At 42.3% G+C, this 27,838-nt stretch overlaps 1 protein-coding gene across 4 annotated transcripts; it reads left to right on the top strand.

Moving 5' to 3' along the window:
• Window positions 1-568: 568 nt before the first annotated feature.
• Window positions 569-27,044, top strand: LOC115175779 (death-associated protein kinase 2). Of its 4 annotated transcripts, none has more exons than XM_029735288.1 (12): window positions 569-669; window positions 15,397-15,574; window positions 15,982-16,203; window positions 18,763-18,901; window positions 19,379-19,508; window positions 21,883-21,931; window positions 22,766-22,792; window positions 22,983-23,135; window positions 23,569-23,614; window positions 23,728-23,817; window positions 25,074-25,160; window positions 25,683-27,044. In XM_029735288.1, exons 2-12 carry the CDS (start codon window positions 15,510-15,512, stop codon window positions 25,761-25,763), a joined length of 1,089 nt encoding a protein of 362 aa, XP_029591148.1. In that variant the 5' UTR covers window positions 569-669; window positions 15,397-15,509; the 3' UTR covers window positions 25,764-27,044. The 4 variants fall into 4 exon arrangements, with proteins under 4 accessions (XP_029591148.1, XP_029591149.1, XP_029591146.1 ...); XM_029735289.1 differs by lacking the exon at window positions 569-669 and adding an exon at window positions 749-867; XM_029735286.1 differs by lacking the exon at window positions 569-669 and adding an exon at window positions 1,604-1,771.
• The last annotated feature ends 794 nt before the right edge of the window (window positions 27,045-27,838 follow it).

Here is a 27,838-nt window from a genome sequence, read left to right as displayed (position 1 = left end):
CCTTGATGAAAACCTGTTCCAGAGCGCTCAGGACCTCAGAGTGGGGTGAAGGTTCACCTTCCAACAGGACAACGACACAGCCAAGACAATGCAGGATTGGCTTCGGGACAAGTCTCTGAATGTCCTTGAGTGGTCCAGCCAAAGCACGGACTTGAATCCGATCGAACACCTCTGGAGAGACCTGAAAATAGCTGTGCAGCGACGCTCCCCATCCAACCTGACAGAGCTTGTGAGGATCTGCAAAAAATGGGACAAACTCCCCAAATACAGGTGTGCCAAGTTTGTAGTGTCATGCCCAAGAAGACTCAATGTTGTATCTGCTGGCAAAAGTGCTTCAACAAAGTACTGAGTGAAGGGTCTGAATACTTATGTAAATGTGATATTTCAGTTAATTATTTTTAATAAATGAGCAAGTATGTCCAAAAACTGTTATGCTATGTCATTATGGGGTATTGAGTGTAGATTGATGAGGGGGAAAAAACTATTTCATACATTTTAGAATAAGGCTGTAAAGTAACAAAATGTGCAAAAAGTCAAGGGGTCTGAATACTTTCCGAGTGCTTTTCTTGTTTGAAACAGCCTGGTGCGTGCATCAATTTCAGACCTCGCCTGGACTGGAACGACTCGTCACGTCTCCGTGGGTAGCCACGAGGACAGTTTTGAAAACAGGTGAGCCCCTTTCCATAGCCTTATGTCTTTAGTGCGTAAAACGACTTTACCGTTATTTACTCATACAGAAAAGCAGCACATAGCTGTGGTATCAGATAATGTTGCATTGCTGTGGAATGTCGGGACTCAAACGAAACAACGTTACCTGAATGATTATAATAGGCGATATTCCGACAACAGGATTCCAATAAATTGCAGGTAATTATTTTAATCCAGATGAGTCCATTGTAAAATGAAAAGCACACAGTTGTAAATACCGTTTGTAGTGTTTTGTACGACATGCCATTCTCTCCATGTAGTGTGTGTGTGAGAGAGCGCGAGGGGGGGGTTCAATTTTATATTGGTAATGCATAGGCTACTTTACAATCGCATTACCTCTCTTAGTTCGTGTTTGTGTGATACCCTACTGTACATCTGGTTGTGTGTGTAGTGGTACTACTTCGATGTGATGGGAATTGGGTGAGTGTGTGTGTACTTGAGCGAAGAGCATCGTGAGCTCTGCTGAGTTGAGCCAGCATGAGTTCTCTGCGCTGCTCCCAGGGGAATGTGTTGTCTGTATTGTATCAGTACCACATACCAGTAGTCATCATAACATATTAATTGTGAGGGTTTCAAGTCCATACGTGTGTAATAGTGTGTGTGTGTGTGTGTGTGTGTGTGTGTGTGTGTGTGTGCGCGCGCGCGCGTGCGCCCAGTTTCCTTGACTAGAATGAAGAACTCGTGGCATCTTCTTAAAAATGTTTAACCTTAACCACACTGCTAACCTTATACATAACCCTAACCTTAAGTTAAGACCAAAAAGCACAGTTTAGTTTTCATACATTTTTATGGTAGCCAATTTTGACTTTGTGGCTGTGGTAACGATGACAAGCGGGGCTGCACCTAGGCGAGCGAGCACTCCCAACAAAGTTACGCAGAAACTGAAGGAGGGGCAGAAATAAGGTGAACTTTTCCGCATTCCACGGCTAACTGTAAAGAACTCTGGCTGTAGGCATATTTACACAGTTTGCTACGTCGTTGACTAGTCGTCCTCGTACTTGTCACGAAGGAAAAGTAATTGCAACGCATTAGAAGACCAAACGGCATTCTGGCATTCAGTTGGGTGAGTGTTTCTCCCCATGTTCTTCTCGACGCATTTTTTATTTTCGGTATTTTCTCTATGATTTATGTTTCTCTCTATATATGTAATCCACCCAGACTACACACCACATTTTTGTACAATACTTTATTAACTCATAATTAAGTCATATCACCCATTTTCTCTCAAAGTCCATTGCGCATCACTGCTGCAATCATAACGCTGTCTCTCGCTCATTCCCGACTAGTTGTGTTTTAAAAACGGTGGAATACCTTTTGGAATATACATTTTTTTCGGGTTGTGTTCTGCTATGACCAGAATCTGAAGGTTGGTCATTTGAAAATGAGAAGGCTAAGCACGTTACCCGCCGTTTCTTTTGGATACATTGTGCGCGTCGAAGTTTGGTGTGAGTTCTGGGATTTTTTTTCTTCATACCTGGTTGATCTGAGCTTCTGATTCAAAAAGTTTTGCTTTGCATAAAGTTTAGCCACCCTTACTTCTCTTTCTCCCCATTGGCTTTCACATTTCCCCAATTTCAAGCTATTCAGCTTTCATATCATTATTGTGGTATCCACATGATCATAATATTCTCTAAATATTTTGCTCTATGTGGTGATCACTTCAGTTAGGAATTCCTAGTAGTATTTTCTATGAATGCATTCCAATGACTAGCTGGTCAACGACTTTATATGCACACGCATGCGCACACCTACACACACACACACACACACACACACACACACACACACACACACACACACACACACACACACACACACAGGGTAAGGCCAAACTCAACATAATGTTGAAAAATGAACAGATCACATTCCCTTAGACACACAGGTGTGGTCAGGGACTGCAGTAGCCCAGTAATGGATTGAAGGAGCCTGATGTTACTCCTTATAGCCCAATGACCTAATATGTTCTGTTTAGAGGCAAATTGGCTCAGGCAGCCGAAACAACATCTTCCTAAATACTTATTCTTCAGAATAGAGTGCCCTAGGGCTCCCGAGTGGCACAGAGGTCTAAGGCACTGCATCTCAGTGCAAGAGGCGTCACTACAGTCCCTGGTTCGAATCCAGGCTGTATTACAGCCGGCCGTGATTGGGAGTCCCATAGGGTGGCGATAAGTTGGCCCGGCATCGTCCGGTTTTGGCTGGGGTAGGCCGTCATTGTAAATAAGAATTTGTTCTTAATTGACTTGCCTAGTTAAAAAATATATAATGCAGTAAGCCACAGTCTGTCTGTTTTGGCCCACGTTCAGGAGCGAGGCCTCACTTTTAGCCACTTATCGGACCTCTTGACATGATGACGTCATAGTGCACCATTCAAAGACAAGGGCCATTGTGCCACTGTAGTGTTATTGGGGGAAGGGGTGCTTTTGTAGTTGTGCGGGAGCTGGTTCTTGAATCAACAGTTGTTCACAGGATGTTGTACTCTTGTTGACTTCATGGTATTGGGGTAGGAAGCTGGGGGTGAATCACGCGGGGAGTCTCGGGAATCTTTTCTTGGTAGAGGCTGGCATTGGATTTACTGTTACACATGGGAGGCAACAACAGACAGACAGACAGACAGACAGACAGACAGACAGGGTATGGTGTGTTCAACAGTCACTTGACCACTTCTCGTCCCCTGTTGGTATCATCTCCGACTCACTCTTCAGAGAGCCTGCGCTTTAACACTCTCCGATCCAGCTCTTCCCTCTTCTGTCTTATGCCTAAACGTATCTCCCTTCTCCTCTGTCTCGTCCTGCGAGAGGTCATTAGCTCACTCTGTCTGTCTCTTGTGTTGTCTGTATTCTTGTGTATTTTATACCTCTTTTATTATTTTTATTTTATTATAGTTTTTTTACACTGCATTGTTGGGAAGGGCTCGTAAGCAAGTCTACACCAGTTGCATTCGGCGCATGTAAGAAATACAATTAGATTTTTCCCTTGCTCCCTCTCCTACTTTATATGATTGCAAACTGTTAAAGTTGACCTGCTCTCGCTCTCTCTCTCTCTCCCTTTCGCATGCGATATTTGGCTTTTGTCTGTCTGTCTCTGTCTGTCTTTATGATGCTGGTTTATTGTCAGCCTTTTTTTCCTCTTTCTCCCTCCCTGCATTTGGTTAATTATATTAGGCATGACTGGATGTCTTCAAGGAGAATACTTCCCTGCAGTTAATATCAGTAATCCTTTCAAAACTGATCACCAATGGGTTGATTTACTTTGACACTTGAGGCTTTCTGAGGGTTTTAGCCTGTTATTTTAATCATGTTTGTTTTCACACCATGGGTAGATATAGGAGACAAAGGGCTGTGAGACAGAGGTTTAATCCTAGACACATGAAAAGTGCGATGTATACGGAGGGTGCGGGGCGACAGAAGACAAATGGCAGAGGGACTAAGGATTTTAGAGATGGGGAAAGGGCCGATAAGGGGGGGGGGGTGTTTACGGGACTCTACCCGGAGGGGCAGATTCCGGTTGGAAAGCCATACCCTCTGCCTGAGACAATAGCGGGGAGCCGGGGTCCGGTGGCGGTCCGCTTGTCGCCGATACCTGGAGGTGGTCTTGAAAAGAGTGGACCGGGTTCTCTTCCAGGTACGCCAACAGCGGCCGACAAACATCTGGGCAGAGGGTATGCTGACTTCTTCCTCAGGGAAGAGCGGGGGCTGATATCCCAAGGAACACTCGAGAGGGCGTGAGACCAGCGGCCGTGCAGGGAAGGGTGTTGCGGATGTATTCCACCCACACGAGTTGCTGGCTCCAGGTGGTGGGGTTGGCGGAGAGGAGGCAATAAAGAGCTATCTCCAGGTCCTGATTGGCTCGCTCCGACTGGCCATTAGACTGGGGGTGAAAACCTGAGGACAGGCTGGCCGACTACCCAACGAGGGTGCAGAACGCCTTCCAGAACCGGGACGAGAACTGAGGACTGAGATCAGAGACCATGTCGACCAGAAGTCCATGGATCCGGAAGACGTGTTGCATGAGCATGGCAGCCTCCTTGGTTGAGGGTAGCTTGGGAAGGGGAATAAAATGGGTGGCTTTGGAAAACCTATCCACCACCGTAAGGATGGTGGTGTTGCCATCTGATGGAGGAAGACCAGTGACCAAGTCCAGGGAAATGGGACCAGGGGCGGTGAGAAACAGGGAATGGTTGAAGGAGGCCAACCGGAGCCTTATTCTGCACACACACAGTGCAGGCGGCGACAAAAGAGGAGACGTCAGAAACCATGATGGGTCACCAAAAACGTTGTCGGAAGAAAGCCAGGGTCCGACAGGAGCCAGGATGGCAGGTGAATCTAGAGGAACGTTCCCATTCCAGGACCGAGGATTGGGTAGAGTCCTGGACAAACATCCGGTCAGATGGTGTAGTAGTGGGGCTATACAGGCATGAGAGGGCGTCAGGCTTCCCATTCGTGGACCCAGGGTGGTAGGAGATAGTAAAGTTAAAACGAGTGAATAACAGGGCCAATCGAGCCTGCCTTGAGTTGAGGCGCTTAGCAGTTTAGAGATATTCCAGGTTTTTATGGTCAGTCCAAACTAAGAATGGATTTCTGCCCCCTCTAACCAGTGCCTCCACTCCTCCAATGCCATCTTGACCGCGAGTAGTTCTCGATTTCCCACGTCATAATTCCTCTCAGCGGTGTTAAGACGATGGAAAGGAAAGAGCAGGCATGCAGCTTTCGCTCCTGGGCAGAAACGGATGGATTAAGATGGGGGCTCTAGTGAATCGATGCATGAGGTCCGAGAACGCCCGGTCAGCTGCTGGAGACCAGGTGAACGGAAACTTGGGAGAGGTGAGTGCTGAGAGGGGGGAAGCCAGGGTAATGTAACCCCCAGATGAATCGGCGGTAGAAATGAGTAAAGAGGCCAATCCACCACTGCTCTCACCTTGTCCGAATCCATCTGAATATTTCCTGCAGCGATAACGTATCCTAGGAAAAAGATGGTGGAGCGATGGAATTCACATTTCTCTGCTTTCACAAAAAGCTGGTTCTCCAGGAGATGCTGCAGGACCTGTTGGACGTGGAGGATGTGCTCTTGAGCAGAACGGGAAAAAATTAGGATGTCGTTGAGGTAGGCAAACACAAACCGGTTCAGCATGTCATGGAGCACATCGTCAACCAGGGCCTGGAACACTGCGGGAGCGTTGGTCAGTCCGAATGGCATAAGCTACGCATAGTGCCTGCTAGCCATTTTAAAAGCTGTCTTCCATTCGTCTCCTTTCCCGTATCAGAACCAGATGGTAAGCGTTCCCGAAGGTCCAACTTCGAGAAGATCATCACCCCCCGGAAGGCTCAAAAGCCGATGAGATAGGCCCCGGTAGGATTTTGTCCTTCTCCACAAAGAAGAACCCTTCACCGGCGGGGGAGGCAGATGGATGAATACTTCCTGCAGCAAGAGAGTCCTTAATGTACCTTTCCATAGTCTTGGTCTCTGGACCAGACAGAGAATAAAGCCACCCCCGAGGCATAGTAGTGCCCAGGAGAAGATCGATAGCGCAGTCATAGAGTTGATGCGGGGGGAGAGATGTAGCGCGGGCCTTGCTGAAAACCTCCCGTAGGTCCTGGTACTCTGCGAGAATAGAGGAGAGATCCAAGGCTTCTCCCAAGCCCCAGGAAGACGTCCCGTGGCAGGCTGCGCCGACTTCAGGCAATGCGAGTGGCAGAACGGGCTCCAACCCATGATAGAACCAGTAGCCCAGTCGATCAGGGGACTGTGCCTTTGGAAAACCCCAAACCACTGGTACAAGAGGAGATTCAATGAGCAGGAACTGCATAGACTCACTGTGATTACCTGACACTCGCAGGTTGATGGGAACCGTATTGGGGGTGACTCTGCCAATAGTGCCCATCCAGCGCAGTGACGTCCATGGGAATGGAGAGGGGTTGTGTGGAGATACCCAGCTCCGACACCAGGGTAGTGTCCATAAAACTCTTGTCGGCCCCAGAGTCAATGAGCACCCGGAGAGATTTGGACAGGTCACCCCACAGCAGGATGGCATGAAGAGAGTACGAGTAATGGGAGATTGGAAACTCCCCATATGGCTCACCAGCATGCTCGTACCTACTGATGAGCCTGGTCTTTTAAGGAACTGGTAGATATGTAATGTCCTGTAGTACCACAATACAGACAGCTCTTGGTGTTCAGTCTACGCAAGAGTTCAACAGGAGACAATCTAGCCCTGCCCGATTGCATTGGTTCCGGAGAAGACGAGTCGACAGCCCTCTGTGATACCCGAGGGAACTCGGGTGACATCGGATTCTCCCGGCAATGTAGACTTCGGGAACGTCCGGGATTCCTCTGGGGCGAGGTGGGAATCGCAGATGAGTGAGTGTGACCGGGAACAGACCGCCTCTCCTTCCTACGTTCTGTAGCCTCCCATCGATCCATATGGTCAAGGCTATGAGAGAGTTGAGGTCCATGGGCAGCTCCCGGGCTGCGAGCTCGTCTTTAACCACCCCCGATAATCCATGAAGGAACATGTCGAACAGGGATTGTGGGTTCCAGGCACTCTGCGGCAAAAGTGCAAAAATCCACTGCATAGTCTGCCACACTACGGGAGTCTTGGCGTAGTTCAAGTAGCTTCCGAGAAGCCGCTCTCCCGGACAACGGATAATTGAACACCTTTCTTACCTCCGCCACAAACTCCTCCAGGCTAAGGCAAACGGGGGATTGTTGCTCCCACACCACCGTAGCCCAGGCTAGTGCTCTCCCGGACATGAGCGTTATCAGGTACGCCATCTTCGAGCGATCTGAGGGAAATGAAGAAGGCTGCAGCTTGAGGATGAGGGCGCACTGGGAGAGAAACGCTCGACAGGTTCCTGGATCTCCAGCATAGCACTCCGGAGGAGGTAAGCGGGGTTCAAGGGAAGCCGGGGGAAGCTTGGGAGAAACACAGCTGGTAGCGGGGTTACTGAGAGCCTGGGAGGTTACTGTAGTAGACACAGGAGGCAGATATTACTTTTCAGAGTATTTATTATAACAAAGGGGACAGACAAAAGGCAGGTCGAGGGCAGGCAGAGGTTTGTAAACCAGGTCAGAGTCAGGCAGGTACAGGACGGCAGGCAGACAGGCTCAGGACAGGCAGAAAGGTCAGAACCGGAAAGACTAAAAAAACGAAAACTTGAGAATAGGAAAAATGGGAAACACGCTGATAAGACCTGACAAGACAAGACGAACTGGCAACAGACAAACTGAAAACGCAGGTATAAATACACAGGAGATAATAGGGGGAAATGGGAGACACTTGGTGGGGGGTGGAGACAAGCACAAGACAGCTGAACGGTTCAGGGTGTGACAAACTTTCCGTACAGTGGGGGAAAAAAGTATTTGATTCCCTGCTGATTTTGTACGTTTGCCCACTTACAAAGAAATTATCAGTCTATAATTTTAATAGTAGGTTTATTTGAACAGTGAGAGACAGAATAACAACAAAATAATCCAGAAAAACGCATGTCAAAAAAGTTATAAATTGATTTGCATTTTAATGAGGGAAATAAGTATTTGACCCCTCTGCAAAACATGACTTAGTACTTGGTGGCAAAACCCTTGTTGGCAATCACAGAGGTCAGATTTTTCTTGTAGTTGGCCACCAGGTTTGCACACATCTCAGGAGGGATTTTGTCCCACTCCTCTTTGCAGATCTTCTCCAAGTCATTAAGGTTTCGAGGCTGACGTTTGGCAACTCGAACCTTCAGCTCCCTCCACAGATTTTCTATGGGATTAAGGTCTGGAGACTGGCTAGGCCACTCCAGGACCTTAATGTGCTTCTTCTTGAGCCACTCCTTTGTTGCCTTGGCCGTGTGTTTTGGGTCATTGTCATGCTGGAATACCCATCCACGACCCATTTTCAATGCCCTGGCTGAGGGAAGGAGGTTCTCACCCAATATTTGACGGTACATGGCCCCGTCCATCGTCCCTTTGATGCGGTGAAGTTGTCCTATCCCCTTAGCAGAAGAACACCCCCAAAGCATAATGTTTCCACCTCCATGTTTGACGGTGGAGATGGTGTTCTTGGGGTCATAGTGAAATCTAAAGTGAAATCTAGAATTGGCTTCCTATTTCGCAACAAAGCATCCTTCACTCATGCTGCCAAACATACCCTCGTAAAACTGACCATCCTACCAATCCTCGACTTCGGCGACGTCATTTACAAAATAGCCTCCAATACCCTACTCAACAAGCTGGATGCAGTCTATCACAGTGCCATCCGTTTTGTCACCAAAGCCCCATATACTACCCACCACTGCGACCTGTACGCTCTCGTTGGCTGGCCTTCGCTTCATAATCGTCGCCAAACACATTGGCTCCAGGTCATCTACAAGACCCTGCTAGGTAAAGTCCCCCCTTATCTCCGCTCACTGGTCACCATAGCAGCATCCACCTGTAGCACGCGCTCCAGCAGGTATATCTCTCTGGTCACCCCTAAAGCCAACTCCTCCTTTGGTCGTCTCTCCTTCCAGTTCTCAGCTGCCAATGACTGGAACGAACTACAAAAATCTCTGAAACTGGAAACACTTATCTCCCTCACTAGTTTTAAGCACCAGCTGTCAGAGCAGCTCACAGATCTCTGCACCTGTACATAGCCCATCTTTAATTTAGCCCAAACTACTACCTCTTCCCCTACTGTATTTATTTATTTTATTTATTTTGCTCCTTTGCACCATATTATTTATATTTTAACTTTGAACTTTCTTCAAACTACAAATCTACCATTCCAGTGTTTTTCTTGCCATACTTTATTTACTTTGCCACCATGGCATTTTTTGCCTTTACCTCCCTTATCTCACATCATTTGCTCACATTGTATATAGTCTTATTTTTTTCTACTGCATCATTGATTGTATGTTGTTTTACTCTATGTGTAACTCTGTGTTTTTGTATGTTGTTGAACTGCTTTGCCTAATCTTGGCCAGGTCGCAATTGTAAATGAGAACTTGTTCTCAACTTGCCTACCTGGTTAAATAAAGGTGAAATAAATAAATAAAAAATAGGCAGCATTCCTCCTCCTCCAAACACGGCGAGTTGAGTTGATGTCAAAGAGCTCCATTTTGGTCTCATCTGACCACAACAATTTCACCCAGTTGTCCTCTGAATCATTCAGATGTTCATTGGCAAACTTCAGACGGGCATGTATATGTATTCTTGAGCAGGGGGACCTTGCGGGCGCTGCAGGATTTCAGTCCTTCACGGCGTAGTGTGTTACCAATTGTTTTCTTGGTGACTATGTTCCCAACTGCCTTGAGATCATTGACAAGATCCTCCCGTGTAGTTCTGGGCCGATTCTTCACCGTTCTCATGATCATTGCAACTCCACGAGGTGAGATCTTGCGTGGAGCCCCAGGCCATGGGATATTGACTAGAGGTCAACCGATTATGATTTTTCAACACCGATAGTGATTATTGGAGGACCAAAAAAGCCGATATCGATTAATCGGACGATTTATAATTTTTTGAATATGTATATATATGTATGTATATGTATATGTATATATATATATATATATATATCACACACACACACACACACACAGCTCTGAAGTGACAACGATACTGAAGAGTCTGCTTAGGAGACAAATACTCTCAACTGTTTGAAAAATAAAAATAGAGTTTAAGTTACCTGTGATGAATGCTGAAAACAAAAACTAATTTCTATATGCAGGAAGTCCTATTTTAATAATGGGCATGGTAAGAATTGACTACAAAAGTGCGAGTCATAATTCCCATGACACCTTCTGGCAAAATCTGAAAAGCGGTTCCTTCATTTATTCCATAGGATATTTTTAGATTAACTTAAAATAAGGTCTGTGTTTGGTTTAGGCTTACACCAACTTGGCAATTTTATAACTGTGTAGATATCCATAGGATATATATCTCTGATTAATATAAGCGAAGATAATTTTTTTGTAGAGTGGATTTATGAAAATATGTTGACAAACGTTACCTACTGAGATTTACACGGGTATCAAAACGCCGAGGCGGTTTAAGCACAAAACACAGACCTTATTTGAAGTAGATCAAGACATTCTCTATGGAAGACATGAACGGTAAAATAACGAAGGAACCCCTTTCAAGTTCAGCCGCAAGTTATTACAGGAATTATGACGCGTCGACTATATTTCTCTTTAAACCATATACCTTTGACTTTTACGAGCCTGCTGCTGCCTACCACCGCTCAGTCAGACTGCTCTATCAAATATCAAATCATAGACTTAACTATAATGTAATAAACCTTAGGTCATTAATATGGTCAAATCCGGAAACTATCATCTCGAAAACATTCTTTCAGTGACATACGGAACCGTTCCGTATTTTATCTAACGGGTGGCATCCATAAGTCTAAATATTCCTGTTACATCGCACAACCTACAATGTTATTTCATAGTTCCGTAAAATTCTGGCAAATTAGTTCGCAAAGAGCCAGATTCTGTATACCCTGATTCTGCGTGCAACGAACCCAAGAGAACTGACACAATTTCACCTGGTTAATATTGCCTGCTAATCTGGATTTCTTTTAGCTAAATATGCAGGTTTAAAAATATATACTTCTGTGTATTGATTTCAAGAAAGGCATTGATGTTTATGGTTAGGTACAGTCGTGCAACGATTGTGCTTTTTTTTCGCAAATGCGCTTTTGTTAAATCATCCCCGTTTGGCGAAGTCTGCTGTCTTTGTTAGGAAGAAACAGTCTTCACAGTTCGCAACAAGCCAGGCGGCCCAAACGGCTGCATATACCCTGACTCTGTTTGCAAGAGAAGTGGCACATTTTCCCTAGTTAAAAGAAATTCATGTTAGCAGGCAATATTAACTAAATATGCAGGTTTAAAAATATATACTTGTGTATTGATTTTAAGAAAGACATTGATGTTTATGGTTAGGTACACGTCGGAGCAAAGACAGTCCTTTTTCGCGAATGCGCACCACATCGATTATATGCAAAGCAGGACAGGCTAGATAAACTAGTAATATCATCAACCATGTGTAGTTAACTAGTGTTGATTGATTGATTGTTTTTTATAAGATAAGTTTAATGCTAGCTAGCAACTTACCTTGGCAACGTAAAGCAGGTGGTTAGAGCGTTGGGCTAGTTAACGTAAGGTTACATCCCCAAGCTGACAAGGTAAAAATCTGTCGTTCTGCCCCTGAACAACGCAGTTAACCCACCGTTCCTAGGCCGTCATTGAAAATAAGGATGTGTTCTTAACTGAGTTAAATAAAGGTTTAATGTGTTCTTAACTGAGTTAAATAAAGATTGAAAAAAAATAATAATAATAAAAATTAAAAAAAAATTAAAAAATTGGCAAATCGGTGCCCCAAAATACCGATTACCGATTGTTATGAAAACTTGAAATCGGCCCTAATTAAGCGGCCATTCCGATTAATCGGTCGACCTCTAATATTGACAGTTCTTTTGTGTTTCTTCCATATGCGAATAATCGCACCAAATGTTGTCACCTTCTCACCAAGCTGCTTGGCGATGGTCTTGTAGCCCATTCCAGCCTTGTGTAGGTCTACAATCTTGTCCCTGACATCCTTGGAGAGCTCTTTGGTCTTGGCCATGGTGAAGAGTTTGGAATCTGATTGATTGATTGCTTCTGTGGACAGGTGTCTTTTATACAGGTAACAAGCTGCGGTTAGGAGCACTCCCTTTAAGAGTGTACTCCTAATCTCAGCTCGTTACCTGTATAAAAGACACCTGGGAGCCAGAAATCTTTCTGATTGAGAGGGGGTCAAATACTTATTTCCCTCATTAAAACGCAAATCAATTTCTAACATTTTTGACATGCGTTTTTCTGGATATTTTTGTTGTTATTCTGTCTCTCACTGTTCAAATAAACCTACTATTAAAATTATAGACTGATCCTTTCTTTGTCAGTGGGCAAACGTACAAAATCAGCAGGGGATCAAATACGTTTTTCCCCCACTGTACATATTTGCCCATGGTAGAAGTGGTCAGAACTGCCAAAACATTTTGGAGATAGAGGTGCTCAAAGTTGACCCATTTTGCAGACCCCACTATACCATGAGACATCCATGTCTTCATCACAGGTAAAGATACAGTTGAGTTTGATACCATTTAAAAACTTACAAAAAACGGTTGTCAAACTATTTTATAATTTCTTGAATAAGGTATTTTTTAAATACAAATTATCCTTTGTTTTGTTATATGTCAATTATCCAAAAACGTGTCAACTCAGATTTATTTTCATTTTCGCATATGTTGTAGTTTAGACCCTGTTTTACATAATCTGAAGTGTTTGTGTTGTAACCGCCATTGGTTGAGACACACCATACTCTTGAATACAGGGTGGGTAGCATTTCAATCATAGAAATATTATTAATAGAATGGATATATCCCGTCAGACCACTGCAATTTAGTTGGTACATCATTGAAATGTTTACTTCCAATTACTACCACAAAGATGGCCGCCGGTCCACCCACCATCGAACGTCAACTTAAATGGGAGTGTCTGTTCTATTATCTATATTTCTATAATTTCATTAGGTTTCCTATGGAATATTGATAGTTTAGTTTAAAACAACTTATTTTCCCATCAGGGGTTGGAACCAAAATATTTCCGTTCCCATCATTCCGTTCTGAGCAGAACTGCTATTTTGTTCGTCCCAGTATTCTTAAAAAAAAGTGTATTTTACCCCCTTTTCCTCCCCAATTTCTATCTCTCATTGCTGCAGCTCCCCAACAGGCTCGGGAGGCGAAGGTCGAGTCATGCGTCCACGAAAAATGACCCGCCAAACTACGCTTCTTAACACCCGCCCGCTTAACCAGGAAGCCAGCCGCACCAATGTGTCGGAGAAAACACAGTTCAACTGACGAGAGAGGTCAGTCTGCAGGCGCCCGTCCCGCCACAGGGTGTTGCTAGAGCACGATGAGCCAAGATAAGCCCCCCCGGCCAAACCCTCCCCTAACTCGGATGACACTGGGCCAGTTGTGCGCTGCCCTATGGGACTACCGATTACGGCCGGTTGTGATAGACCCGGGTCTGTAGTGACACCTCTTTGCACTGCGATGCAGTGCCTTAGACCGCTGCGCCACTCGGGAGGCCTGACAAGAAAATAAAGTTCTGAACTGTTTAGGGCCCCAAAAAAGTAACAGTTCACATTGTTCATTTTTGTATATTTAGCTCATTGTTTTACTCCAGCAATTTGCACTGATAGAGCAGCTTGCTGTGGAAAGGGTAAGATAGTTTACATGTTTGATTGGTCAGATAAGTGCAGGTTCGAGATGCTACATTTCACGGGGGGGGGGGGTTAGGGGGCTTGGCTTGAAGCGCTGAACATGACGTGAAGTGGAATGTGTTTACAGCATTTATATACTAGAAATTAGGAATATTTTTGGAACTAAAAACTTTTTCAATTTCTATATGATTTATTACAATATTTTGTTACTTGAGCCAGTAAAGAGGGCTTTACTATTCTTGTGTAGCGTAATTACTTTTGATTCCCTCCAAGCCCGAAGGCACACACTTTCTAGTAGGCTTAGATTGAAGATATGGCAAATAGGGGTGGCAAGATCGTCCGCTATTATCCTCAGTCGTTTTCCATCCAAGTTGTCAAACCCCAGTGGCTTGTTATTGTTGATAGACAATAATGTTTTCACTTCTTCCACACTCACTTTACGGAATAAAACATTTACAATGCTTGTCTTTCATAATTTTATCACTTATACTTGGATGTATAGAGTCAGCGTTTGTTGCTGGCATGTCATGCCTAAGTTTGCTAATCTTGCCAATGAAAAAATAATTAAAGTAGATGGCAATATCAGTGGGTTTTGTGATGAATGAACAATCTGATTCAATGAATGATGGAGCTGAGTTTGCCTTTTTGCCCATAATTTCATTTAAGGTGTTCCAAAGCTTTTTACTATCATTCTTTATGTCATTTATCTTTGTTTCATAGTGTAGTTTCTTCTTCTTTTTATTCAGTTTAGTCACATGATTTCTCAATTTGCAGTACGTTTGCCAATCGGTTCTGGTGCCAGATTTATTTGCAATTCCTTCAAAATGGGTGCGGTCCAGAAATGATTTAAATCAAAAGGAATGACCCTTATGCCACTACTTTTGATTCATTGTTCTGTCACTGTTTATGGTTTTAAGTTATTTGTGCTGTAATAGAGCCCCCTGCTTATTATGAGCCAAATCCTAATTTCAGACATGCACGCAGGCCTACAACTCGAACTCAAGCTAATACCATCCATTGGCCTCAACTGAAGATATGTCTGAACATTTTAGTGGCGGGTGCACATCTCAATATTGGTGGTATTATACATTTTGTCTTGTAATGATGTAATATGATGTACTGTTTAATTGAATTTTTTTGTTAGTTTTTTGTGTGATATGTGTTTAGATCCCAGGATGAGTAGCTGCTGCCAAGGGGATCCATAATAAAGACCCCCCAAAAAGTCAGGATTCAATTTATCCCCTATGCCCCTCAAACTCAACTCTGGACCTCGAAGCCAGTTACACTGTATTTTTTCATTGTTCCCCAATAACCCGGGACACCAGGTGTATGCAATTAATTATCAGGTAGAACAGAAAACCAGCAGGCTCCGGACCTCGTAGGGCAAGAGTTGAATACCCCTGCATGCTATCACGTTTGCCTTAGAACTGTGATATTAATTGTTTTCTTTCTCTCTTTGTTCAGGTCCCGACATGGTGAAGCAATAGTTGAGCGCACCATGCAGTACTTGGACTTGAACCACCAGTAATATATAGTGGGTGGAAACGGAGGGATAAACTGGGGAGAAAAAGAGAAGTATGGCCGTCTTTAATATGCTTGAGAATGTGGACGACCTCTATGAGATCGGAGAAGTACTTGGGAGGTAAGGATGGTCATTATAAAAGGTCTTCTTGTATGAGGCTGTTTAAGTGAGGAAGGTATTTTAACTCTGAGTTCAATTACTTTTCAAGGTCAATTTTTCATATGCTGTCTTGCTGCATAGTTCAATGTGAACTAACATTCAATGTAAGCTATTGGAATAATTCAAAAACTGACTGAATTGTGTATAGAAAGAAAATACTGAAATGTATTTTTTTTTTTACCCATCTACCAATAAGGTGCTCTTTATTGCAAGGCATTGTAAAAATTACATTGCAATTACGCTACATAAATAAATCTGTGTTGTGTTCAGTAGGAACACATTTTTATTGGACAAGCTCAGGAAGGACTTACCCATTTCAAAACTTTTCCAATCAACAACTAAATTGTCTCATTCTGTCATCGCCCCAGTGGCCACTTTGGGCAGGTGAGGGAGGTGCGCGAGCGGGCCACGGGGTCTCGCTGGGCTGGGAAGTTCGTGAAGATCAGGAAGTGCGCTAGCAGCCGGCTGGGCATGGAGAGGAAGAATGTGGAACGGGAGGTTGAGGTCCTGCAGGCCCTACAGCATCCTAACATCATGGCCCTGAAGGATGTGTTTGAGAGCCGGGCCGAGGTGGTGCTGGTGCTGGAGCTGTGAGTGGGGGGAGGAGGAGGGAGAAAACCAATACTATTTAATCCCAGGTCTGACATGAGATACATGCAGGGCTGAATTATGTAGTAGAGTTAAAGGAAAACTCCACCCCAAAACTTTCTTTTGGTATTTGTTTCATTAGTCCATTGTTGATATAATCCCAAAATGTTTTGTATGCCAGCAATCAAGTTTTCAAGATATATAACTTTCAAAATACAGAAATACAGCCTGTTTGATGCATTTTGTTTGCATCATATGATGCTGCTTGGGCGGTATCCAAATTGTCGTACCTTCAAATATTAGACAGCAAGGCTCTTGATCCAGGAGGGGATTCTCTACTGTTACCAAGTGAAGCTTGATTTTGGAAGAAGCTAGTCACTTAGCTAGATGGCTAACTAGCTACTAAATTAACACACCAAATGCACAACTGCAGAGCATTTAGCACATTTTAGACAGTTAACTTAATAGTTACAAGATATTTAACTGGCAAACATTTAGTTGTTAAGTCCATACTGTAACTAGATTACCTGGCGCGTGCTGCACAACAGTGAATGAGTGACTCAAGGCTCTGGTCTCTCATCGTTGTGTGCTTGTCAACAAACACCACGTGACTGGGGACTACCAGTAAGCTTTATAATGAATAATTGCGACAGGTGAAATGAAGAACGCAATCTTCTTTATATCCTAACGTATTGCACAAGTTGACTGCAGGTGTTTAATTAAAAAGTAGCTACAAATATTACAATGTATTTAAAAACATCAAAGAAATAGTTTCAATGGTTATTGACGGTATTGAAAAACCATACCGTGACTATTTCCAAATACCCTGGTATACAGTGCCTTCAGAAATGATTCATACCCCTTGACTTATTCCACATTTTGTTGTGTTACAGCCTGCATTCAAAATGGACTTTTCTCTCTCCACAACCAAATATACCCCATAATGACAAAGTGAAAACGTGTTTTTAGAAATGTTTGCTAATTTATTGAAAATTAAATACAGAAATATCTAATTTACATAAGTATTCATACCTCTGACGCAATACTTTGTAGAAGTACCTTTGGCAGCGATTACAGCTGTGAGTCTTTCTGGGTAAGTCTCTAAGAGCTTTTCACACCTGGATTGTGCGACATTAGCCCATTATCCTTTTCAAAATTCTTCAAGCTCTGTCAAATTGGTTGTTGATCATTGCTAGACAACCATTTCCAGGTCTTACCATCGGTGTTCAAGTAGATTTAAGTCAAAACTGTAACTCGGCCACTCAGGAACATTCACTGTCTTCTTGGTAAGGAACGCCAGTGTAGGTATGGCCTTGTGTTTTAGGTTATGTCTTGCTGAAAGGTGAATTCATCTCTGTGTCTGGTGGAGAGCATACTGATCCAGGTTTTCCTCTAGGATTTTGCCTGTGCTTAGCTCTATTCCGTTTATTTTTTATCCTTTCCTTAACGATTAAAAGGATACACGTAACATGATGCAGCCACCACTATGCTTGAAAATATGGAGAGTGGTACTTACTCAGTAATGTGTTGTATTGGATTTGCCCCAAACATAACACTTTGTATTCAGGGCAAAAACTGAATTGCTTTGCCACATTTTTTGCAGTATAACTTTAGTGCCTTGTTACAAACAGGATGTATGTTTTGGAATATTTTTTTATTCTGTACAGGCTTCATTTTTTCAGTCTGTCAGTTAGGTTAGCATTGTGGAGTAACTACAATGTTGTTGATCCATTGGCCTCATGGTGAAATCCCTGAGTGGTTTCCTTCCTCTCCGGCATCTGAGTTAGGAAGGACAGCTGTATCTTTGTGACAGGGTTTATTGATACACCATCCAAAGTGTAAGTAATAACTTCACCATGCTCAAAGAGATATTCAATGTCTGGTTTTTTAAAATGTTTTACCCATCTACCAATAGGTACCCGTCATTGCAAGGCATTGTAAAACCTCCCTGGTTTTTATGGTTTAATCTGTGTTTGAAATTCACTGCTCGACTGAGGGACCTTACAGATAATTGCATGTGTGGGCTATAGAGATGAAGTAGTCATTCAAAAATCATGTTAAACACTAGTATTGCACACATAGTGAGTCCATGCAACTTATTATGTGACTTGTTAAGCACATTTCTACTCCTGAACTTCTTTAGGCTTACCATATCAAAGGGCTTTATGTCTTGACTCAAGACATTTCAGCTTTTCATTTTTAATGAATTTGTAAAAATTTCTACAACATGTTTCCATTTTGACATTATGGGGTATTGTGTGTAGGCCAGTGACAAAATGACTAATTCAGGCTGTAACACAACAAAATGAGGAAAAGTGAAGGTGTGTGAATGGTATACCACCCAAGCCTAATGATGCGTTTCGGATCATATGATGCTAAATGCATCACACTGCCTGTATTTCTGTATTTTGAAAGTTATATATCTTAAACGTTATTGCTGACATGCAAAACATTTTAGGTCTATATCAACAATGGACTAATGAAACAAATACCAAAAGTTTTTGGGTGGAATTTTCCTTTAAATTCTGACACCTCTCCATTTCTCCTCGTCCCTCTTTCAGTATTAGTGGAGGAGAGCTGTTTGACTTCATTGCTGAGAAGGAGAACCTGACAGAGAGCGACGCCATCGAGTTCATGAAGCAGATACTACTGGGCGTGGGCTTTATGCACAACAAACAAATAGGCCATTTTGACCTGAAGGTAAATTATGCTAGTGTGTTGATTTGACATATGATCCAACTTCTTTAGTTTGTTACTCACTCTATATGATATTTAAGAATCCAGTACTGCAATAGTCTGTAGTAGTGGTTTACACTAACCTCCCCAATAACACTGCTAAAGTAGTATTACACACAAAAATAGTATTACACAGCTTGTTCATTTATTGAATCCAAAATCCTCGACTTTTAGGTATGAGTGCTTAATGTGAAAAGAGCATATCTGTATTCATCCATCCCAAAACCACACAAACATGCTGACACTGCTACTTATTAGTGCAAGCGTCCATGTCGCATGCTCATGTTTGTATCCACAGCTGCCACTAAAGGGAGTGTGCCTGTGCACTAGGGTGTTGAAGAACATGCTGTTCACGGTCCGGTCGGTCAGCATGCTGTTGACCTTTATGGTCAGATTGTCCTAATTTTGCATGTAAAATGTGTACTCCCCTTCCACGATCAGCCGGAAAACATCATGCTGTCGGACAAGATGGCACCAAACCCCGACATTAAGATCATTGACTTTGGGCTGGCCTACTGCTTCCAGTCGGGGGAGGAGTACAGATGCATGAGTGGCACCCCCCAGTACATTTGTAAGTAGTACAGTCCTTTCATATGAGTTAGGACCTGTTTAAATACTATGTAAATGCATGCATCCTTCCCCTCTAACTACAGTTGTTGTGAATAACTTATTGGCAGGACTGGATTCTTGAGGGCTTTGTAGTGAAACCTATTGCTTACGTTATATGCAAATTGTCACACCAGTGATTACTTTTAGGAAGGAAACAGAAGAAAAGGACAAGGACAGACTAAGCTACGTTCAGGACTGTTTCTGCCACCATGGTGCATCGGTCAGAATGCGAATCCGGAGATGTAGCAGTAATCCAGGTTTAGGGGTATTTATTACACAGTTGAACACGGGAACGAACAGAGGCACACGGCGGAGGGTTTGGAATGGAGGTAGGGCTTGTAAGGCCGGTAGGAAGAATGTGGCTTGTAAGGCCTTGGAGATAGTATTGGATGTGGTGGTCTGGAAGGGATATACAAAAGGGAAACATTAGAAACACATCAACATAAAAAGGTGCAGACAGGACAAAGTAGTACCAAGTGACTTACAGAGAATGGGCTTAAGATAACTGCAAACTAAGGAGGCTGCCAGGACTAAACATAAAAGGTAATTATCATAGCATGGATACAACATAAGTTCAGGCAGCATAAAATACATGGTTGATATTTTACTCCTACAACTTAAGGCACTTAATCATCACACGAAAGACAGGTCCACCCCGTGGCATCACCAAGCAAACTATTCTAGTGGGTAGGAAGGAGCATGCTGGTTAAATAGGGAACTGAAAGTGGTGAAAAGGGCAGAGGAGGGGTGATTTGGGAGTGGAAACAGGTGTGGTGGAAAGGGGCAGATACAGTACGTTATTAAAGAATTGGAACAGGCCCCTTGTAATGCAGTGCCTATGTGGCTGAGGTCTCTTCTGTGGAAGTGAGCTCCTATTTCTAGGTCCAGGTGTTTCCATGGAGACAGTGCAAGAAGTGCAGTGTCATGATCTGTGTTGATGGTGTTACGATAAACTAGGGTGCTTGCAATTCCAATTGAAACAGGAAGCGATTTGGATGGTCTAGGAAAGTTGCCATTTCGGGTCATAACTACATTACCCTCCAACCCAGATAATTTCAGAAACCTCTTATCAATATAGTAATTATATTCTACATATTTAGTAATATATGACAAAGCAAAATTATCCTTAAAATCCTATTTGATTTTGAAACAACTGGTAGTTTGCCCCAAGACAGACACATCTCAAGCTGTTCTCAAATACTAGCTGCTTCAACACCGATTTGGTCAGCATAATAAGGTTGGCATGGTTACAAAGCTGGTCCTGTTTGGAATGCAAATGTGTTTGCACAGCAGTAGCAGCTAAAGTACTATAGGTTTAAATAATACAATGCGACTGGTGGAGGAAGTTATCTCAAAGTCACTGGCGTTTTTCCTCTGGGTCAAACAATCTATTAATGGTTTCTGATAAATGCAGTGTTCAGTTTGCATTCTTGAGAATGAAAATGTTTCCCTCACAGATAGTGTGAAGTCTTACAGGCCTTTGGGTTTTTTTTTTTTTTTTTTCATAAATGCAGCTACATGCATAGACACGTCTCTCAGATTGTCTCTCAGATTGCTTAATTGCCATGAAATACAATTTGTAGATATTGCCAAAGCAGTATGGTGGTACAGCATTTCAGTAAATACTTTACAATGCAATGAGGATAATGAAATACATTTCGTTTCAGCAGTAATGATAATAATAGTACACACAGCTCCAAAAATTGTGACAGTGACCCATTTTTTGTTGTTGTTTGTCTCTGTACTCCAACACTGCATTTGAAATGATACAATATACTATGAGGTTGTTGAATGCATTTGATGTTTGTTTTGGTTGTGTTTCAGATAATTTTGTGCCCAATAAAAATTTGTGGTAAATAATGTATTGTGTCATTTTGAAGTCACTTATTGTAAATAAGAATAGAATATGTTTCCAAACACTTCTACATTAATGTGGCTGCTACCATGATTACGGATAGTCCTGAATGAATTGTGAATAATGATGAGTGAGAAAGTTACAGACGCACAAATATCATACCCCCAAGACATGCTAACCTCTCAACATTACAATAACAGGGGAGGTTAGCATTCTTGGGCAGGTATGATATTTGAGTGTCTAACTTTCTCAGTCATATTCCAAACTTCATTGTATCATCTCAAATCCAAAGTGCTGGAGTACAGAGGCAAAACAACAAAACATTTGTCATAGTCCCAATACTTGTGGTGCTCACTATATAATCATTTACATTTACATTTACATTTGAGTCATTTAGCAGACGCTCTTATCCAGAGCGACTTACAGTAGTGAATGCATGCATTTCATTTTTTTTTTTTTTTTTTTCCTCTCCCTTTCGCAGCCCCTGAAGTGATCAACAACGAACCTCTGAGCACAGCTGTGGACATGTGGTGAGTGTGTGTACCGCCACCTCTCCCAACGTACACACTCACACACACTTGCATATATATAGACACTTAAATGGAACCTCAAAACACACCCATCCCACACCTCTTGCTACCCAATAATAACCTCATATATATATATATATATATATATATATATATATATATATACAAAGAATGTCCCCCTTCCATCTTGATGAGTAAGCCCTTGGGATGCGTCCAGGCATGTGTAGGCATGCTCTCTCCTTTCCCTAAAAACACAGTGTGACTTTTTCTGGTTGAATGCATTAGCTTCACTCTATGAGTTCTATCTGATTCTCTAGTGGGTTTCAGCTAGATATTGTGTTGTTGTTTTTTTACACAGAAATTAACTGTTTTGAGTCTAAAGGGTTGGACTTAATTGTAGTACAGTGGAATATGAGTGTACCTAGACACGCTACACCCCAGCGTTAATAAATGGTGCAGCAATATAAGGACTTTGGGGGGAAAAAACAACTTACCCCAGGACACTTCACATTGTGACTATCCCCCAAAAAGTAAAGGAGCATTCAGATATCTGTGTTGATCTTTGAGGTTTATTTTAAGGACAAACACGGGCTTATGTTTTCGATGTGTCATACCCCTCCCCCAGAGCCTCAGGCAGGAAAATGTTAGAGGTAGCTGATTATAGTACATTTGGAAATACGAAAGCAAACATAAAAAAACGACTCACCACAACAGCTCTGTCTACATCCTTTGGAATAAAGTTAAGATATTGAGATAAGAACTGAGCCTCTCTAGGCCTCTGTGAACAAAATAACCACATGACTGTTAGATCTTTGTGTTTACATCCCCCTATAGGAGCATCGGAGTGATCACCTACATACTGTAAGTTGAGAGAGAAAAGGGGGGGTGCTACTGTACGTATGGATTTACACATATGCCCAATTCCAAATCAACCCTTAGCCTACTATAACCCTATACAAATGTGACAATATTGCCATCTTCCTCTGTTGACTTGGAATTGGGCTATAGTAACAGCATCCTTCTTTTCCTCGACTCCATTTTATTTTTCCAGACTGAGTGGTATGTCCCCGTTCCAAGGGGACACGGACGAGGAGACACTGAGGAACATCATAGCCCTGAACTACAAGTTTGACGACCACCACTTCAGCATGACCAGCGCCATGGCCAAAGACTTCATCCAGAACCTCTTTGTGAAAGATCAGAAGTAAATAATGCATTGGTCATGGGTAATTTGGCCTACTATGATGTCCTTTGACGATGTCAAGAACAAATATGGAACGGTGACTGGAATAGTGAATGGATCACTTATTTTGTGACTTTGCACCTATCGTAAATGGACAGATACTTTTTTTTTCAGCCACTATTGATAGAATAGGAACTCTGTATTGTATGAATATATCACCCTTTGTCCAGCTGTCTGTGGTTGCCAGTGTTTTTCTGCCTGTCTCTGTGTAGTGAGATAATGACAGCTGAGAATGATGGCTTTTAATAGAATATGAACTTACATGTATCAAATGAATAGATTACCCTTTGACTGTATGTGGCTGCCACTGTCTGCCTGCCCGCCTGTCTGCCTCTCTGTTTGTCTGTCTGTGTGCCGATCCTTATTGTCTCTCTGTCGGTCTGTCTCTGTGTAGTGAGAGAATGACCGCTGAGGAGTGTCTACACCACCCATGGATCAAGGTGAGAGTCGGCAGCACAAGGCTTTGCTCCTGACAAACGGTTTAATATTGCACGTTTTAATATGTGTACTTGTTTTTAATCTCCTTCACTTATCATCGCTTCCTCTTTTTTAGCCTCTGACACGGAAACAGGTGGCCAACAGGAATCGCTCCTCCATCAACATGAAGACCTTTAAGAAGTTCAATGCCAAGAGGAAATGGAAGGTGAGAAGGATATATGTCCTATATTTGTCCGATCATTTTATGCCATATCACATATTATGACACTGAATAAAGCTCAAATCTTGAAAATGTGAATGCGTTTTATTACAGATAATGAAATCAAACTGAGGTCATTGATACAGAGTCAATGCTTGTCTTGTAGAACTAAACTAACAAATAAGGCATGAACGTGAAGCGGTAATGTTTTGTCCGAAAGGCCCTTTTCAAGTCTACTCTGTCTATTAGAACACAAAGCACACTGACATTATAGTCTGAGACAACAGAGTACATGTTCACTAAATGTAGTTTACACAAGACAAACACAAAACCGGTTTTGAACGTACAGCTACATTGAGAAGCAGGACCTATACATCGTAGTATCAGTTAAGACGGGCGGTGCTCAAATAACACAACAGCAAATGTTGACACAACAAGTGGGTCATAGAAACCGACTGAGCAGTGCTCAGAGCCTGAGACATAGATCTGTATGTTCATGTGCAAAGTTTAAATGAATTAAAGTACGCATTTTAGGGAGGTGCTAAATATCCTTGCTAAGACAGAATGATATGGTATCCAGAATAATGAAATCGTACCCAATCTTAAACATGTTCATGTATAGCCTCAATTATAAGGCAGACTGAAAGCAGTAATGTAGAGGTTGTGGGGAAGACACACTAATGAAGTTGAGGTGTAACTTCTGTGTAAATGACCTTTTAGCGGACTGTCAAAGACAATACAGTATGAAGATAGGCAGAAACAGCTCCTCAATCAGTCCCCAATCACACTTGTAGGCGACGTCATGGCAACATTGGCTAGCTAAGGTCAAATTGATATAAAGCTGTTTTTGACGAAAACTGAAAACGTGTCAGTTTGTCACTTTCACGAGGTTGGGGTGTTCAACTACTTAAGACATTGTCTCGAATCTAGGTTGTGCTTTTACATTTGAGAAAATTAAGAACTAAAGTTGCATTTTTCACTTCTCTCGCGATGTTGCGCCTCTGGGTTTAGAAACTCTGTGGTAGTTAGTATTGCAGCTTGAAATATTATATTTTCAATCAATTTCTTTCGCGTTCAATTTTATTTTGCTCTCTGTCTTCGATATTTACTCTTACTTACTCTTCTGTTTTCTTGATCTGTCTTTTTCTGTCTGACATCTGACTCTTATGTTCTGTTGTCCCCTCTCTCCATCCTCCCCTTTTCTTTCTATCTTGTTTCATATCTCCTTTCCTCTTATCCTCTCTCTCTCCCCCTCTCTGTAGATGTCATATAACATGGTATGGGTGTGTAACAGGCTGCATCGACTGAAGCTGCTTTGTAAGACTAGTGCACTGGCAGGCGAGGAACTGGTGAGTAAGGCTGCCATGACAGTCCAACTAAGAGTTACACTCGAACAAAACCCATTACATTGGTCATTAAGTCTGCCCCTCATTTCCAACCTCTATTGTTAAAAATGCTATTCATTGCAAAAATGCTATATTTCCAGGCTTTGAAAATTAACAGGTGATATAGCCTACTGTATCCTTTACTCAAATGGCTTATCATCCAAGCTTTGCTTATCTCTTGTTTTTATGTGTTTGATGACATCTATAAAATCGCACAAATAAAGACTAAGAAGGGAGGGTGTGGTAGAAAACATTGCATAGAACTTGACTGTATTCAAATACCCTTTACATACTACTGAGGCAAACCGAGCCAAGCAAAGTTGTACTGGACTGGCCTACCTGGTTACACATTCACCCTAGTGGCTTGAACTGTTCTGAAAAGAACAATGTGAAAATAAAATAACCGAGCCAGCATAGTATAATTTGTCTGCCCTATAGTGTGAATCCGATAAAAGAGAACTAACCTGCGATATCTCTCCTTGTTAGAGACAGTGTGAGAGTGACCAGGAGGACACCGAGACCAAGCCAGCCTCACTCATTCGCCGGCGACTCAGCAACAGTTCATAGACTCGACCACCAGGGGAGAGACAAAGCATCAAGCTGCAGTGCACAGTTCCCTTTACAACCAAGCCTACAGTATTTGCACTCCCCCTTTACCAGGCCTCGAGGGAGGGTAAGACCAAGACAGGCTGACACAAGAGCCGGGCACACAAGGAATTTTCGGGATCTATGTCCCTACATGAGACTTTTCCTTGATGAAGTGGAATAGAATCTACGGCACAAGGCCCGTCAAGGCTCAACTTTAGGCTCAATGAATTTCAGGTGGATTGGAGGTAATTCCAGTAAGAGCACAAGTATAAATGTGTGATGGCTTGCGTGAGTGAGCAGTTATTCAATAAGGCTCTCGATGGGGTAAAATGTAAGAAAACCAATCATGACTTGTTTTTAGAGCTCTGCTCAGTATTACTGTGGTTTATTGCATGTTTTTATGGTGCTTTTGCAGTTGTAAAGGTCAACTGATAGCAGGCGGTGACATTATTGTTCTTATGGGGAAGTTACTGATTTGGGGATGAAGAGTACTGGATTGCCAGGTAGGTCACCCGTGATACAAGTCAGTATTTGACATCCATCCATGTCGGAGGATGTCAGGAGGGGCAATATTAATATATTATGTTATATACACAGTATAATAATACAATTATACAATATAATGCTATATAATTATAAAATATCTAGTGTCCTAAACATGATTACCAAGTACTCTCATATTGTATGACGGACAAATGTTTTAAGATAACTGACCAGTATAAATAGCACAGCAAATTAACTTTTAAAGGTTCTACTCCTAGAAATAGGATAAAGAATACATTCTAGTTTTACTAATCCAATAATGTCGTCCTGCATACAGTAAATACTCTGAACACTCCACGCTCTACTGCAGTGTTTCCCAACCCGGGTCCTCGAGCACCCCCAACAGCACACATTTGTATTTTAACCCTGGACAAGCACACCTGTTTAAACTTGTCAACTAATCATCAAGCCCTCACTGAGTTGAATGAGGTTTGTTTGTTATAGGCTACCACAAAACTGTTCTGTTTTGGGGTACCCAGGGTTGGAAACATTGCTCTACTGAACTAGTAGCGTAACTGAAGATCATACATTGATGCATGACAAGTAACCTGACATGTTGGTCTATGAATTATCTTTTTGTGAGAACTATATACGTTTTCTGTTTCTCTAAGAAGTTTAAAAATGTGTTTTCTTTGATTAGAACCTTGTGAAAATACCTTAAATCGACTGTCAGTGTTAAGTGTGGTTATTTTAAATAAAGGTACCTTGTGGTCAACAGGTTTTGTGAATACATTTTGGAAACATCCCACTTGCACACTTTTTAAATCCTAGGGAATAGGACAATGGTGCAGGCTGTACTTTTTAATCAGCTCTTAATATTCTAACTTGGACCAGAGCTTTGCACCTCTGCACTAGTTTAACTCTGCAATGTTTCATTGTAGGTCAGGGGGGACCTGAATGCTGCCAAGCAGCATTCTTAAAAAAGTGTCTGCGTAAATGGGAGCATGACCATTGTGTAATAACCCATTCCTGAAGCTGTAGCCTATATTTTGAGGACCAAAATTAAAATAAGCCTTTGGGCTTTATTGTGTTCATTCTCCTTTAAAAACAAGCCTATGTAATTTATCCAACTGGAGCATCTTATTTTTCATTAAAATAGATACATTTATTAATTAAAAACAACCTTTCGGATGAGTGCTGATTGGGGTTCCAACCGGGTTCCAACAGTCTTCGGTCGCCCTCTGCAGGAGTAAACCATAAAGCACAAAAACTAATACATGGGCTGGCCCATCAATGATTTGATGAGAGATGATCAATACAGAAAAAAACCCGTGGTGAATTGATAGCCTAATATGGTCCATTATCAGCCGAAAATTAGTTGATATAATAATCTCATGAAATCTCTAGGCCTATAATAAAATTATAATTGTATAATAGAATACACTTTTGTGGGAGAGAAATCATTTTAGAATTACATTTAAAGCTACAATATCATGTTTACATATGCTACTATCAAAGAGTTGGTGCACTCCATGTGATTTTCACTTATGTAATTAAGTAATTCCTATAAA

Source organism: Salmo trutta, chromosome 36, assembly GCF_901001165.1.
Source record: "Salmo trutta chromosome 36, fSalTru1.1, whole genome shotgun sequence".
NCBI classification, from domain to species: Eukaryota; Metazoa; Chordata; class Actinopteri; order Salmoniformes; family Salmonidae; genus Salmo; species Salmo trutta.
The sequence above is the reverse complement of the archived record's forward strand: the minus strand, read 5'-3'. Positions and strand labels throughout refer to the sequence as shown.